The sequence below is a fragment of the Pelophylax lessonae genome (assembly GCF_965119305.1).
Source record: "Pelophylax lessonae genome assembly, chromosome: 12".
Taxonomy (NCBI): Eukaryota; Metazoa; Chordata; class Amphibia; order Anura; family Ranidae; genus Pelophylax; species Pelophylax lessonae.
In genome coordinates this window covers 62,566,494-62,582,836 of record NC_138779.1, presented here as the reverse complement: position 1 = coordinate 62,582,836, position 16,343 = coordinate 62,566,494, and the positions used below count along the sequence as shown (strand labels likewise).

At 46.0% G+C, this 16,343-nt stretch overlaps 1 protein-coding gene across 5 annotated transcripts in view; it reads right to left on the bottom strand.

The window, feature by feature from the left end:
• USP28 (ubiquitin specific peptidase 28) overlaps positions 1–16,343 on the bottom strand; it is a 159,067-nt gene that overhangs the window by 82,608 nt on the left and 60,116 nt on the right. For all 5 annotated transcript variants that reach the window (XR_014225968.1, XM_082273384.1, XM_082273386.1 and 2 more), the window contains exons 7-11: positions 14,045–14,182; positions 10,479–10,552; positions 7,831–7,907; positions 399–547; positions 126–253 (exon numbers count right to left, since the gene is read on the bottom strand). Coding sequence is in view for 4 of the 5 variants with exons in the window: in XM_082273384.1 (XP_082129510.1) it covers positions 126–253; positions 399–547; positions 7,831–7,907; positions 10,479–10,552; positions 14,045–14,182 (566 nt within the window). In the remaining variant the exon portion in view is untranslated. The remainder of the gene's footprint in view (positions 1–125; positions 254–398; positions 548–7,830; positions 7,908–10,478; positions 10,553–14,044; positions 14,183–16,343) is intronic.

Genomic DNA, 16,343 nt, shown 5'->3' with positions numbered 1-16,343 from the left:
CCTTTTTTCAGTCAAGGCACTCTTTAAAATGATCCACAGTCTCAAAGCACCCCATTTGTATTAACATATAGTAATACACGATTTCACAAGATAATCTGGTAAACAACATATCAGATATGCTTTACCTGTCCATATAAATAATCTCGGGGAATTCAAGTTTATTATGGATCTTTTCTGGTTGTCCCAAAGACTGATTATATTCAAACCGAGAAAGTTCAAAGGTTAGCACCGGGGGAAGTTTTGTAAACCAGCGCTGAAAAGAGAGAAAAAAAACAAAAAAACAAAAATAAAGACTCAAACAAAATGAAAACATTTAACAGGGAAAATAAAAAATGAACATTGCTCACTAACAAACAAAGCAGTGTGGTACCCAATGATCTGAGCAAGACAATACCAACCTCTTGCCTGTATTGCACTGCTTGCCCTGTCCGCGAGAGCTCAAGATCTTTCTCCAACATTGCTGCCTCCAGGCACTCATTTAGGTTGTTGAAGCCATTTACCTGCAAGGGGTATTGCCCAAAGGTCTCAATATTGGAGAATGCTTTATCTGTTATAAATAAAAAATAAAAACATTTTATGTCATAACACAATTTGCAGGTTTACATATACACAGTTGCCCGGTGTTCTAAAGTTTGACCATGCAAATGAAACTGCATTCACAAAATGTTTCCATTTATATGTAAAGCCAAAGATTTTGGTTTTTAGTTTCAGATAAAATAGGAAAGCGTTAAAACCCCTATTAGGTTATATTTTGCTGCCTGCGCTCTGCTGGGGGGATTCCCTGTCATGTTTGGTGAACAATTTGATATGCATATAAAAGTAGGAGAAAATGTATGAAATAAATTAAAAAACAAAAAACACAACACAATATAGGTATTAACACCCAACAGTTACCATGCAATACTTTTCACCTCTAAGGCCCCATGCACACGGGACGTTTTTAACGCTGCTGTAAGCAGCGTCAGGCGTTTTCTTTTTGCAGCCTAAAAACGCCTCTCCATGTTATTCTATGGCCTCATGCACACTCAGACGTTTTTGAGCTGTAAGTGGCTTAGGCGTTTTTAGGCTGCAACAAGAACCCACCACCTGCGCGTTCTGAGGACCAGCGTTACAGCGCTAAAAACGCCTGACGCTGCTAAAAGCTGAATAACTTTGCTATAACGTTGCTTAACGTGCGTTAAGCCACGTTATACGTTTTTTTTTCTTCCATTCAAAATCAATGGTTCCCTATGGGAGCCTATTGATTTGAATGGAGGTCGCACCGCAACACCGCAAGTCGGATCCGACTTGCGGGGTGACTTGCGCTGTGGGAATCTTGAGGGGGAACTCCACGCCAAAATGTGAAAAAAACGGCGTGGGGTCCCCCCCCAAGGTTCCAAACCAGGCCCTTCGGGTCTGTTATGGAATTTGAAGGTAGCCCCATGCCGAAAAAACGGCGTGGGGTCCCCCCCAAAATCCATACCAGACCCTTATCCGAGCATGCAGCCTGGCAGGCCAGGAAAGGGGAGGGGACGAGCGAGCGGCCCCACCCCCCCTGGACCACACCAGGCCACATGCCCTCAACATGGGGGGGTGTTGGTGCTTTGGGGCAGGGGGAGCTCTGCACCCCCCACCTCAAAGCACCTTGCCCCCATGTTGATGAGGACAAGGGCCTCATCCCCACAACCCTGGCCGGTGGTTGTGGGGGTCTGCGGGCAGGGGGCTCATCGGAATCTGGAAGCACCCTTTAACAAGGGGGCCCCCCAGATCCCGGACCCCCTCCCTATGTGAATGGGTATGGGGTACACTGTACCCCTACCCATTCACCCCATAAAAGGCAGTGTATGGAAATAACGACAAGAGACGTTTTGGAAAGTTTATTAAAAATCTTCATCCGACTCTTCTTGTCTTCTCCTCTCCGGGGTCTTCTCCGGGGTCTTCTGCTCTTTTGCTGTCCGCCCTTCTTGTCTTCTCCTCTCCGGGGTCTTCTCCGGGGTCTTCTGCTCTTTTGCTGTCCGCCCTTCTTGTCTTCTCCTCTCCGGGGTCTTCTGCTCTTTTGCTGTCCCCCTCTTCTTGTGTTCTCTCCGGGGTCTTCTGCTGTCCCCTCTTCTGCTGTCCTCTCTTCTTTTCTTCTCCTCTCCGGTCTTCTGCTCTTTTGCTGTCGGCTGTCGGCTGTCTTCTTCCTCCGGTCCTCCTCCTCCGACGTCTCCGCTGATTATGCCTATCTCCGGTCTCTTCAGCTTATTATATAGCCATTAGGGGCGTGGCCCCGATGACGTCATCGGGAGGCCCCGCCCCCTCATGTCACAGATGACGTCATATGTGACATGAGGGGGCGGGGCCTCCCGATGACGTCATCGGGGCCACGCCCCTAATGGCTATATAATAAGCTGAAGAGACCGGAGATAGGCATAATCAGCGGAGACGTCGGAGGAGGAGGACCGGAGGAAGAAGACAGCCGACAGCCGACAGCAAAAGAGCAGAAGACCGGAGAGGAGAAGAAAAGAAGAGAGGACAGCAGAAGAGGGGACAGCAGAAGACCCCGGAGAGAAGAACACAAGAAGAGGGGGACAGCAAAAGAGCAGAAGACCCCGGAGAGGAGAAGACAAGAAGGGCGGACAGCAAAAGAGCAGAAGACCCCGGAGAAGACCCCGGAGAGGAGAAGACAAGAAGGGCGGACAGCAAAAGAGCAGAAGACCCCGGAGAAGACCCCGGAGAGGAGAAGACAAGAAGAGTCGGATGAAGATTTTTAATAAACTTTCCAAAACGTCTCTTGTCGTTATTTCCATACACTGCCTTTTATGGGGTGAATGGGTAGGGGTACAGTGTACTCCATACCCATTCACATAGGGAGGGGGTCCGGGATCTGGGGGGCCCCCTTGTTAAAGGGTGCTTCCAGATTCCGATGAGCCCCCTGCCCGCAGACCCCCACAACCACCGGCCAGGGTTGTGGGGATGAGGCCCTTGTCCTCATCAACATGGGGGCAAGGTGCTTTGAGGTGGGGGGTGCAGAGCTCCCCCTGCCCCAAAGCACCAACACCCCCCCATGTTGAGGGCATGTGGCCTGGTGTGGTCCAGGGGGGGTGGGGCCGCTCGCTCGTCCCCTCCCCTTTCCTGGCCTGCCAGGCTGCATGCTCGGATAAGGGTCTGGTATGGATTTTGGGGGGGACCCCACGCCGTTTTTTCGGCATGGGGCTACCCTCAAATTCCATAACAGACCCGAAGGGCCTGGTTTGGAACCTTGGGGGGGGACCCCACGCCGTTTTTTTCACATTTTGGCGTGGAGTTCCCCCTCAAGATTCCCACAGCGCACGTCACCCCGCAAGTCGGATCCGACTTGCGGTGTTGCGGTGCGACCTCCATTCAAATCAATAGGCTCCCATAGGGAACCATTGATTTTGAATGGAAGAAAAAAAAACGCTGCTAAAAGCAACGTGGCAAAACGTGCAATAACGCCAATGGAAAAAGCTACTGAAAGCACGTTTTTACAGCTGCTTTTTCCGGCGTCAGAACTAACTTTGACGTACGTTTTTTCTAACGCCCCGTGTGCATTGGGCCTTAAGGTTAAGTTCACCTTTTACCATAAAATAGATGCGCATTTTTTGCAGATAAAAAAAAAATTGGATTTTTGACTTACAGTAAAATCCATTTCTCTAATGTTCATAGATGGACACAGCTACTGATCTTTTTAACCATTGGGAAGTTCCAAAGCAGTGTCAAACATGAGGGGTGGGAACAGTGAAAAAGAAACTTCCAAGGCTAACTATAGCCAGCCAGGTAAGCAGGAGCTCAAACAAAACAACTGGAGCTCGCCTGAAAAAAAAAAAAAAAAAAAAAAAGAAAAAACCCTACACCCTCCCAGAGAACCAGGTCCTCTAAACAGCAGCCTGCAAAACCTTGCTCCCAAAGGAAGCACCCGTAGATGCCAACATATCCACCTTATAGAACTTTGTGAAAGTATCCACGGACAAACCTTTCCGAGGCCCATCCGTGAGCACAAATAGTGAGTCTAATTTCCTAAACGACTCCGTAGCTGCCAGGTACACCCTTATTCCCCAGACCACATCCAAGGCATGCAAAGCAATTTCCTAAGGATGTTTTGTCCTGGGAAACAGGGAAGGCAACACGATGTCTTCATTCAAATGAAAATCAGAGACAACCTTTGGAAGGAACGACAGACAGAGGTGAAGAACCACCAAGTAAGGTGAACGACAAAATAACGTTGCCAATTCTGACACCCTGTGTGCAGAGGTGATAGCCACCAAAAAGGCCACCTTCTGGGACAGCGTAAGCAGGGGAATCTCCTAAAGATTGTCAAAGGAGGCTTCTGGAGGACAGAGCACCAAATTGAGATCCCAAGGCGGTAACGGAGACGGCACTGGAGGAGCCAAGTGCCTAACTCCCTGAAGAAAAGAACGCACCAGGAAGTGTGTGGCCAAGGGCAGTTGAAAGAACACCGCTAAGGCCAACACTTGGCCCTTCAAGGTACTCAAGGCCAGTTTCTGCTCAACCCCCGTTGAAGGAAGGTCAAGATCTGAGCCACTGACAAAAAACGAGGATGAACCCTAAGAGACTCACACCATGCAATGTACATCTTTCACGTACAATGGTAGATGTTCCTAGAAATAGATTTCCTAGCTTTTAACAGCGTTGGAATCACCAAATTAGACAAAACTCTATCCATCAGCACATGGCATTCAACAGCCAAGCTGACAAAGCCAGCAACTGTAAAGTGGGATGAAAGATTGGGCCTGGGAGAGCAGATCCTCCCTGAGAGGAAGCTTCCAAGGAACGTCAGTGACCAGCCGCACCAGATCGACGTGCCAAGCTGGCGAGGCCAGTCCGGGGCCACTAAGATAACCGGAACCCCTTCTACCTCAATCCTGCGTAGAAGTCTTGGCAGAAGCTTGAGAGGAGGAAATGTGGAAAATCAGACGGGGCCACCAGCACTTCTGTGGCGTCCACCAGAGGATCCCGTGAGCCACAAACCTCTGCACCTTTCTGTTGAGAGGGAACACCAACAGATCCAGCTCGGGAATGCCCCACCGGAGACACAACTGATGAAACCCCTCCGGATGAAGGGACCACTCCCCTTGGTACAACGACTGCCGACTGAGGCAATCCGCCTCCCAGTTTTCCACCCCAAGAATATGTACAGCGGAGAGGGCTGGCATGAGCTGTTCTGTCCACCTTAGAATGCTGGCTACCCCCAGAGCCGCCAGTATACTTCTTGTGTACCCCTGGGGATTGACATAACCCACGGCCGTGGCATTGTCCAATTGAATGGGCACTGGACATCCCTGAAGACGTTCCGTCCACTGTTCCAGGCACAGCCTGATCGCTCGGAGTTCGAAGACATTGGTCGGGAGTCTGGACTCTTCCAGTGTCCAGATCCCCTGAGCAAAATTTTTTTTGAGGATGCCTCCCCAGCCAGACAGGCTGGCATTCATGGTGACCACTGTCCAATACAAGGGGAGGAAGAATTTGCCCAGCGGAATCACTGGAAAATTAAGCCACCATATCAGGGACTCTTTCGTTCCCCGGATCAGCCAGATCGGATTGTCCAGAGACTGCAAGAGTCTTGCCCTTTTGGCCAGAATCTCCCTTTGCAGAGACCTTGTATGCAACTGTGCAAACGGAACCCCCGCAAAAGGTAGACACCATCAGGCCCAGCACCCACATGCAAGTTCGGAGGGGTGACAATCTGCTGGACAGCAGCAGATGAATCGCAGCCTGCAGTTTCTGGAGTTTGTCCAGAGGAAGGAGCACTCTGGCTAAGGCCGAGTCCAGAGTCAGACCCAGATAGTCCAGCTTTGAGGATGGAACCAGAGCAGACTTCTGAAAATTCTGAATCCAACTGAACTTCCTCAGAGTTCGTATAGTGATTTCCAGGTTTTCCGCCAGAGCAGGAGGAGACTCCGCTCACAGAAGGAGGTGGTACAAGTAGCCCAGGTGGAAAATATTGAAGGTCCCTGGGACAGCCCCCCCCCCCCCCACAGCTGATCGCCAAGTCGCTGGCAGGGCACCGCCCCTATTGCTAGCACAGCACCCTGCCCCCACCCCAGTAAAGGGGGGCGATATGGCCCACAGGCACCACCAGACCAATGGAGGATGCCTAACAGGAAGGAAGGGAACCCAGAGGTCCGACCCTCCCATGGAGGGGCCCACATCCCCCCCAAAACCCTCCACGGGGAGGGGGGGGGGGGGGACAGTCTCTTACAATACCAGGAACCAGACGGGCATCGCTCCAGACAGAACCTCCTCTTCATCAAAATGGGGGGGCTGTCGGCCAGGAGAAATGCTGTGATTCGGGCCAAGACCCGGTCGTATGCGACTTCACGAAGCATTTAACTCGCAGGCCAGCCCCTGCCCAGTGGGGTTATGAACTTGAAAGGTTTTGAACCCTTTTCAAGGGACCTGAGGGACGAAAACATTTCTTGTGAGCCGAGAAGAATGGGCCCAGAAATAACCCCTAAAAGAAGGGGGGGAGCCGGTTACAGAGCACCCACACAGGTACAGTCCCTCTCCCTCCCCCCCCCCTTCCCCTCCCCCACCTGATCGCCCAGTTGTTGGCGGTGTACCCACCCCCCCCTTCCCCCACCACCATTACAGCACCATGCCTCAACAACAGCACCGACCACTACACTGGGGGGGGGGGGGGCTACATCAGAATACAGGGGGGAGGTCTAATGGGAAGGAGGGGAAACCAGGGGGTCTGACCGTCCGAGGGAGAGGCCCATGCCCACCCCCACCCCAAAACCCTACAGGGGAAGAGGGGGACAGCTATTCACCAAGCGTGCACCATTCCAGACAGAAACTCCTCGTCATCGAAATTGAATGGGGGGGCTGTCTGACAGGAGGAACGCTGCGACACCGGCTGAAACCCAGTCGTATGCGATTTAGCGAGGCGTTTAACGTGCACTGGCCAGACTGGGGTGACCACTGGATCTAGATTATCCAGCCCAGCCCAGTTCGACAGTTGATCGTAGATCTCACCGGAAAAAAAAAAACAGGAGGAATAATTCTATCTAAAAAGAAAAATTGCCAGGACCAAAGATCCCAGCAAGGAACTAGGTCTCTACTCCTGACTAGGCAGAAAAAAACCTAGTACCTATAGAAGAAAGAGGGAGTATACCCCCTGGGACCAACTATAGGTGTAGCCAGACTTTTTTCCACCTAGTGTTCTACTCCCGTAGGGGGCAGTGTAACCCAATGGTTAAGAAAATCAGAAGCTGTGTCCGTCAATGAACAAAAGAGAAACACATTTATTATTTTTTAAACAGGGGGTGCAATTTAAGGCTCCTGCACACTTTCCCTCCAGCTTTCAGGCCATATCTCTGTACAGGCTGTCAGTTTGCAAGCTGAAGGCGGTGTGACTGGACTATGACCACACTGATCAGCACACAGATTCCTATAATTGAATGATGTAACTGTGGAGACGGAGCTGGCACAGCCGTGCCAAATTTAAAATTTGACAGCGGGTGAGAGGAGAAGAACCCCACCCCCTGTCATAGTGATATTGGCGGAGCGGGGGGGGGGGGGGGGGGTTGCCGAACATGTTACAACAACTTAAATACAAGTGTAACATGTTCAGAAGGTGAACTTAGCCTTTAAATTCATGTTTTTCTTTTTTTTTTTTTTTTTTTCTGAAACAATTGTGGGAGGTGGGCAGCTATCACATTGTCAATATCAAGAACTGCCCGAACCTTAAAATATTTTTTTATCTTGTGTCAGGCAATGTATAAATATATCACATGTATAGTAAAATGTAGCCTAATGCTGCGTAATAAGAATGTCCACTGTATTTATTCTCACATTGCCCAATTACTGCAAGCAATATGGAGAGCATACCTTCCAGATATCCCTCATTAAGAAATGTACCATAGAACAGCTGCACCATTGGGTTTTCAGTCTTATCTCTTGAACACCTGAAGTAAAAAATCCAATATATAAAAACAGATTGATAAAATGTTCTTTTTATTTCATATTTCCAATTACTTTGAGATAAGTGGAAAAAAAAAAAAGTAATGCCCCAGTCATACACAAACTAAAATCAGAGAAGGGCACAGAATAGGCTTTTCTGACTAATAAATAGTACAAGTGGGCATCTTGTGATATCTACTTTTGGGCAGAGTGTTTCCTTAGGTTTAAGGCCCACTTTAAACAAATATGGCCTTTCCTATAATGTTCAAGGTGTTCATTTACCTAAAAATGTTTCTGAATCTGGCCGTTACATAAAGAAAGGGATGTATTCCAGAGACAGAACTATAATCCTACCACTTTATAAAACTCTGGTCCGACCGCATCTGGAGTATTCTGTCCAGTTCTGGTCGCCAGTCCTCAGGAGGGATGTGTTGGAGCTGGAGAGAGTCCAGAGAAGGGCAACTAAACTAATTAGGGGATTGAAGGACCTTAATTATGAAGAGCGTCTGAAATCGCTTGATTTATTCTCCCTGGAGAAGAGACGCCTGAGAGGGGACATGATAGCAATTTATAAATACCTCAATGGTGAGCTCAGCAATGAAAAAAAGCTATTCAGTCGAAAGGATTGCATGAAGACTCAAGGGCATACAATGCGATTAGAGGAGAGGCGTTTTAACCTCAGGCAACGCAGGGGGTTCTTTACTGTTAGGGCTACAAGATTGTGGAATTCTCTACCACAAGAGGTAGTTTCTGCGGGTAGTATGGTGGCTTTCAAAAGACTCTTAGACGTACATCTCAAGGATCAGAACATTCAGGGGTATGAGAGATGATTACGGCCACACACACCTACACAGGTTGAACTGGATGGGCTATTGTCTTTATTCAACCTCACCTACTATGTAGCAACATTTTGCTAAGTCAGTTTATGATTTCTAAAATCGGGAGTAAATGACCCTTCATTTGCTTTGTGTGTCTTGCTGAACACCAATCACAAGTGCCATGCTATGCCCAATGTTGGTTGCTCAGTAAGTGCCAGTTCACACTGGAACAGCACAGGAACTCTGAGTGTGTTCCTGTGCGATTCCATGTGAAGCGATTTTCAGCCTACTCATTTAAATGGGCTGAAATTGCACTGGATTGTACCCAAAGTGGTGCATGCACTACTTTAAAAAAATACACTGCAAATGAATCGCATGGTACTACGGTAACATGCGATCCAATACAGGCAATCTGTGTTTGGGGTGTCATTAGGATTACACTGACACCTGCAAATGATCGCACACCCAGAGTGTTTTGAATGCTGTGCAGGAAACGTGCACAGAACGTGGGTTATCAGGTTCTGGTGTGAAAGGGCCCTAAAAGGGGAATTAAACTCAAGAACATGTAATGTAAATGTAATATATTGCAGTTATAGTAAATAGATGCGGTGGCTGCATTAGTTTTCTTTTTTGTAGACCAAGATTTTCACCAAATCCTAAAAATTCTGTTTGCTCTTGCCAGAAATGCAGTGTCCTTGTCACTTCCCGATGTGCACCAAAGAATATCTTCCTTCCTAGCTATATTCTGTAAGCAATTGTCCTGCTCCCCAAGTAAGGGATACAGGCATGCTTGTATTGTAGTCTATATCAGGAGAGCAGCCTTGTATTGTTTTTCAATGAATACAAGGCTTTCACTGATTGGACGAGGTAGAAAGCATATTATCACTGCCCCTACTCTTTCCTTCTTTTAATCTGAGAATGCGATTCACTCATTGAAAAGAAAAAATACAAAATGCTTTATAAATGGCGGCAGTGCCAAGATAGCGACTCCCCATGATTGGTGTGCAGAGGGGGACCCAGAAGATCAAGTATTCTATATTTATTCTTATATTGTGCTAAGCTGGAATACAGACATTCCTGGAGTTCAGCTTTAAAGTGGATGTAAACCGAAGACATGAAATATGAACAAAGCATATCCATCTATAGTGTGTGTACTTGTCTCAATCCAGAGCACTAAGTGTAATGTCTGTCTGCTGCTTCATTCCTCTGCCATTAGCAAGAATCACTTCTGACAAGTTTTCTGGACACCAAGAGAAAAATGGTGACAGGGGAGGGAACTCCAGATGATTGACAGCCTCAGCTCTGTGTGCTGTGCGAAGGGGGTGTGTGTCTTCCCTCCAATCAACTCTCAGAGCTCTCCTCACTGATGTACTTCAGCTCCCTGCCCCTTGCTTTTCAGAGCTGAGAGATCCTGTGCAAATTCTGCACTTTGAATGGATGTAGGAGAAATACAGCTGTAGATAAACAGGTACAACTTATGTGAAAGGATTGGTTTCATCTCTGTTTATCACCTGAGGCCAGTCACTTCACTGGGTATATGTGAGGGTTTAATAAGCACTTTAAGTCCAGGTGTATGTATGTCCTAATTTACAGATTCCCCTGACTCAGTCCTGAAGCCCTTCATATCCCACTGAAAACCCAAAAGAAGCACGATATGCACAAAAAGATTTCTTTATTAACCCAATTCTGGGGTCATCCTCTCGTGACTGCTGATGTGAATCATAAAACAATTTCAATTATGACATATAAAAAACTTACTCTCTGCAGACAGCTAGTTGGAGAGCGTCCTCTAGCCAATCCAGCAGCTTGTGTGTAAACTCACAGACATCTTGCTAGCAAGCAGAAATGCAGAATTAGTGTCAGGTACATTAAAACCTGTGGCATTACAACACTCAACTAAATGCATTCATTTCATTTTCCATCAAGAACAACTGTGAAGTCAAAAGTATTTATTGTCATGTGACACCGAAGTGCTTTCCCAACAACTGCTGGCTCAGAGTTTTAATAGGAAGTTAGGAGAAAACAGATGTCCCAAGGCAGCCTGGAATAACACCATTAACCTCACATGCCTGATCAGGAATACACAACGCTACTGTGAAAGCGGTCTGAGTGACATTGCATTTCCAAAGGAAGAAGAAAAAACCTAGGGAGATTCCAAGAACTTTCTAATCGCCGTCAGTAGACAGGCTGCATAGACCTAATATACAATGCCTTGAAAAAGTATTCATACCCCTTATGTGATAGACCAACACAAAAGGGCACATACTGTAATTGTGAAGTGGAAGGAAAATGATAAATGGTTTACCACATTTTTTTTTTTACAAATATCTGAAAAGTGTGACGTACATTTGTAATCATACCCCCTGCGTCAATACTTTGTAGAACCATCTGTCACTGCATTTACAGCTGCAAGTCTTTTTGGGGATGTCTCCACCAGCTTTGCACATATAGAGTGAAATGTTTGCCCATTGTTCTTTGCAAAATAGCTTGAGCTCTGTCAGATTGGATGGAGAGCATCTGAACTGCAATTTTCAAGGCTCGCCACAGATTCTCAATTGGATTTAGGTCTGGACTTTGACTGGGCAATTCTAACACATTATTATGCTTTGATCTAAACCATTCCATTGTAGCTCTGGCTCTATGTTTATGGTCATTGTCCTGCTGGAAGGTGAACCTCCGCCTCAGTCTCAAGTCTTTTGCAGACTCTAACCAGTTTTATTCTAAAGTCCCGTACACTCGATCAGATTATCGAACGATCTGTCGTCCGTTTTTTGTGGCATGCTAGTCTGATGTGGAAAGTGAAGAGGTTATTTTCATACTAATTTTCCCATACAACAGAATTCTACTTCAGAAGTGATGTCATGTGCTGGATTGTTTTGTAAGTGTTTTCGTCTCTGAGCATGCCTAGTCTTGCTCTTAAGATTTTTTTTCCGTCTAAATCTGTACTAATGAGACGAAAATCGGAATGTTGTTTTGACGGACGACAAAAATGATATAGCCTGCACATCAGGATTTTGTCAGCTGAAAAGTCAGAGTCGGCTGTCGAAAGCACCATACTAACAATCCGAAAATCGTCAGATCGGTCGTCAGACGAATTTTCCCTACAGATTTTCTTATCGTGTTTACGGGCCTTAAGATTACCCTGTATTTGGCTCAATTCATCTTCACTATTCCTGCTGAAGAAAAGCATCCCCACAAAATGATGCTACCACCACGTTTCACGGTGGGGATGGTGTGATCAGGATGATGTGCAGTGTTCGTTTTCCACCACACATGGCGTTTTGCTTTTAGGCCAAAAATTTTAATTTTGATCTCATCTGACCAGAGCACCTTCTTCCATGTGTTTGCTGTGTCCCCCACATGGCTTCTCACAAACTGCAAATGGGACTTCTTATGGCTTTTCTTTCAACAATGGCTTTCTTCTTGCCACTCTTCCATAAAGGCCAGATTTGTGGAGTACATGACTAATAGTTGTCCTGTGGACAGATTCTCCCACCTGAGCTGTGGATCTCTGCAGCTCCTCCATAGTCACCATGGGCCTCTTGGCTGCTTCTCTGATTAATGCTCTCCTTCCCCGGCCTGTCAGTTTAGGTGGACAGCCATGTCTTGGTAGGTTTGCAGTTGTGCCATACTCTTTCCATTTTTGGATGCTGGATTGAACAGTGCTCCATGAGATGTTCAAAGTTTGGGATATTTTTTTATAACTTAACACTGCTTTAAAATTTTCCACAACTTTATCCCTGACTTGTCTGGTGTGTTCCTTGGCCTTCGTGATGCGGTTTGCTCACTAAGGTTCAAACCTCTGAGGGCTTCACAGAACAGCTGTATTTATACAGAGATTAAAATTACGCACAGGTGCACGCTATTTAATAATTAGGTGGCTTCTGAAGGAAAATGCTAGCAAACAGACGTACAGCTAGGGGACCACAGGAGTGCCTGGGTGCGGTCACACAACAAATACACTGCTATTGTTCAGAAAAAAAAACAAAATGGTAGATTTTCCAGGACTTTGCCTAGACACAATCAGCAGTTTTCATTGAAGAAACACCAGCTCCAGGTAAGCACATTAGCCATCCACCCACTGCGTAGCCAGGATTTAGGGGAGGGTGCTCTATAGAACATCTTGTCTGCAGATCCTTCATGCAAAAGACATCAGACAGTGCAGGGTACAATAAACGTTGATACGTTTTGCGGTTATGAGTGCTAGCCATAGCACGAAACGCGTCAACTTTTACTGTACCCCACACTGTCTGTGATGTCTTTTGCATGAAGAATGAATAAAGGTGAAGTATTGCAGCGAATTCCTGATTTCTTTGAAATTAGCAGTTTGTATTGGCTATAACATATTAAATCTTTTCTCTTTGAGTTCAGGTCCATTTTAATTAGAACAGGACCAGAACAGATCTTTGATAGGGTGACATTTCTAAAGTTACTGACTAGCTCACGTTTAACTAACCTATCAGCAGTCAGATCATTGCTCCTGCTTGACTATTTGTTTGTCCATCACACCTGCACCAGTCTCTTCCCCACAATGATGCATGGCAAATGCTAGCAAACAGGTGGCTCGGGTACTATCCATTGTATTGTGGGATTGAGGAATGCTTACTTTTCAATAAAAGGATATGGAAACACTGGTCAGAGCTTCGACACCACTGAAGGGGCAAATACCAAGGCAGGTTGTATATGTCACAACATCATATTGTCATAAGAGGGTTTTGATTTACTTAAAGCGGAGTTCCAGCCATTTGACTCACCTGTCCAACGGTCCAGCGATGCGGCCGCCCGAAGCCTCGATCCTCTCCCTCGGCGCCGGCATCACTGCTGTGGGCACCCGGCTGTTACAGTTTGCGGCTTCACAGCCGGGTACCCACTGCGCATGCGCGAGTCGCGCTGCGCGCCGTGATTGGCCGGCCAATCTTCTGGGACCTCTGACGTGTCCCAGAAGATTGCAGGGAGGGAGGGGGAGAGGAGAACTTCCGCTCAGGGCGCCGCGGCGCTCCGAGCGGAAGTGGGAGCGGGTACCTGTCAAAACTAGGTACCCACTCCCCCCCCCAAAAAATGACATGCCAAATGTGGCATGTCAGGGGGGTAGGAACACCTAAAGCGGAAGTTCCACTTTTGGGTGGAACTCCGCTTTAACCAGGAGAGTGCAATAATAGCCAATCAATCAGCTTCTAACTTCAGCTTGTTCAATCAAGCTTTGACAAAAAAAAAAAACTAGAAGCGGATTGGTTTATGTGCAGAGCTACACCAGATTTTGCACCAGTTTTAGTAAAAAAGAATTGCAATACGAGCATCTAAAGCAAAAACTGACTATTCTTTACCTGTTGTGCTTCTTCAGACAGAAAAGCATCTTTCAACAGTTCAACAGCAGCAGAAGGATCAACAAACTTTCTGTTGGATCCAACCATGAGAGCAAACAAGCACTGAAGTTCTTGCATGAAAGCAATGTTCCTCTTCTCCTGAAAAAAAAACACAACATTCAATCTAAGGGTTAAAAACACAGAAATATCTGCGCTTGGATAAAAAAATATAAAGGCCACCAATGGTTTAATTGCACACCATGAAAATACATAAAATACAAAAAGGGGGCAGCACCAATTTAAAGTCTCTACAAAGCATTAAAAAGAAGTTTTCATAGCATGTAGATGGGAGGATCACTGTACACCAGTAAAAGCAGAAGAAAGTGTGATCTAATCATTACCACTGTGTGAGAAAACACCAATCTGCTTACCGGATTGTGTGGACTCTCAAATTATAGAGAAGTCAATACCAGCAAGTGGAATGCAAAGGCTAAATGGAGCATCAGTTGTCCCACTGCTGCCATCCGTCACCACAAGCTGCTTCAATAAGATATACCTGAAAGGGTCCCACCTCCAGCAAGAGATACTGGGTAACCTCAAAGGGATGCAAATGACAACACAATGGTGCAGTATGTCCATAAAGCTAAAATCGCTACTTTATTTAAAGAATGTTGCACTCACAAGCATAAAAAAGTAAAAGATGTCAAATAGATTTTCAAAGATGGCCAACTCCTTTCTAATTCTATTGGTGGGATTGGATGAAAGAGACAAAACAAAAGTCTCCTGGTCAGGCAATATTCTCATTTCTGTCACATACGCCAATTTGTCTAAAACGACAACTCCACCACCCTTATCAGCAGGGTGCACTATAATGTCATCTCTAGGTTTAAGGGACTTAAGTCCTTGTTTTAACCACTTACCTACTGGGCACCGCCTTCCTAACCAGGAACCACCCCCTGGGGCGAGCACAGACACTTCCGTTGGCGTGCCCCAGGGGGTGCGCGGGATGAGCGATTCTGGGAGGACATCATTGTACGCCCTCCCAGAATAAGCCAACCGCGCTGTAGCAATATATTTATAAAAATATTTGAATTACAATGTGATTATGTTACTCCGTATGATACCTTTAACCACTTGAATACAGGGCACTTTTACCAGGCCAATTTTCAGCGATGTTGCACTTTGAATGACAACTGCACGGTCATGAAACACTGTACTCAAACTAAATTTTTATAATTTTGTTGACACAACTAGAACTTTCTTTTGGTGGCATTTAATCACCATTGGGCTTTTTTTTTTTTTGCTAAACAAAAGCAGACTGAAAGTTTTGAAAAACTTTGTTTCGGCTATAAAAATTTGAAAATACTTGTTGCTCATAGATTTAAGGTCAAAATGTATTCTGTTACATTTCCTTGGTGAAAAAAACCCTAAATCAGTGTAAATTAATTAGTCTGTAGGAAAGTAATAAAGTCCACAAACTATGATCTATATCTGAAATTTGATCGATCCTGATGTACCGAAGGCCTATTTTTTCTTGAGGCCCAAAATATGTCAAGACAGTACAAATATCCACCAAATAACCCCTTTCTGGAACGTAGACAGTCCAAGAAATTTAGTAAGAGGCATGGCGAGTTTTTAAAAGTTATTTGTTGTCATAATGGTTTGGAAAATTAAGAAATTAAAAAAAAAAAATTTTCACAATTTTTTTTTTTCTTAAACATAGTCACCAGTGCAGTACAATGTCATTATATAAATGGTGTGGTGGAGATCAGGGACACTAACTGGTGACAGTACGAACGTTTTTTTTAGTTTTCAATTTTATTTTTAAACATTACCTTCAGACTCCATTCACACCAGCGCAACTTGTAAGGCGACTTGTCAGCCTGACAAGTCGCACTCCCTTGCAGTCCATTGACTGCTACAGGACCCATTCTAATAGGAGCGACACAAGTCGCTTCCGACTTAGAAAAAGGGTCCTGTACTACTACGGGGCGACCTCGGAGCGACTTGCATAGACTTCCATTATGTGAAGTCCGTGCAAGTCACTCCGAAGTCGTGGTGCATGGGAATGCACAAGTCGCCCCCGAAGTAGTACAGAGTCGTGCCGCCCCAGTGTGAACCGAGCCTAAAAATAATTACAAAAACATTCTGAAAATGGATCATCTGTGTGAAGAATGTTTATTGATTATAATATTAGAGGGGAGTGAAATCCTAAAGGTGAGCTTCGGAAATGTGGGAAAACAGTCCTCGCAGTGCTGCCCTCTGCACCACTGAAGGTAAATGCCTGTTTAGTCTAAGGGGAAGTGAACTGGCCTTCTTC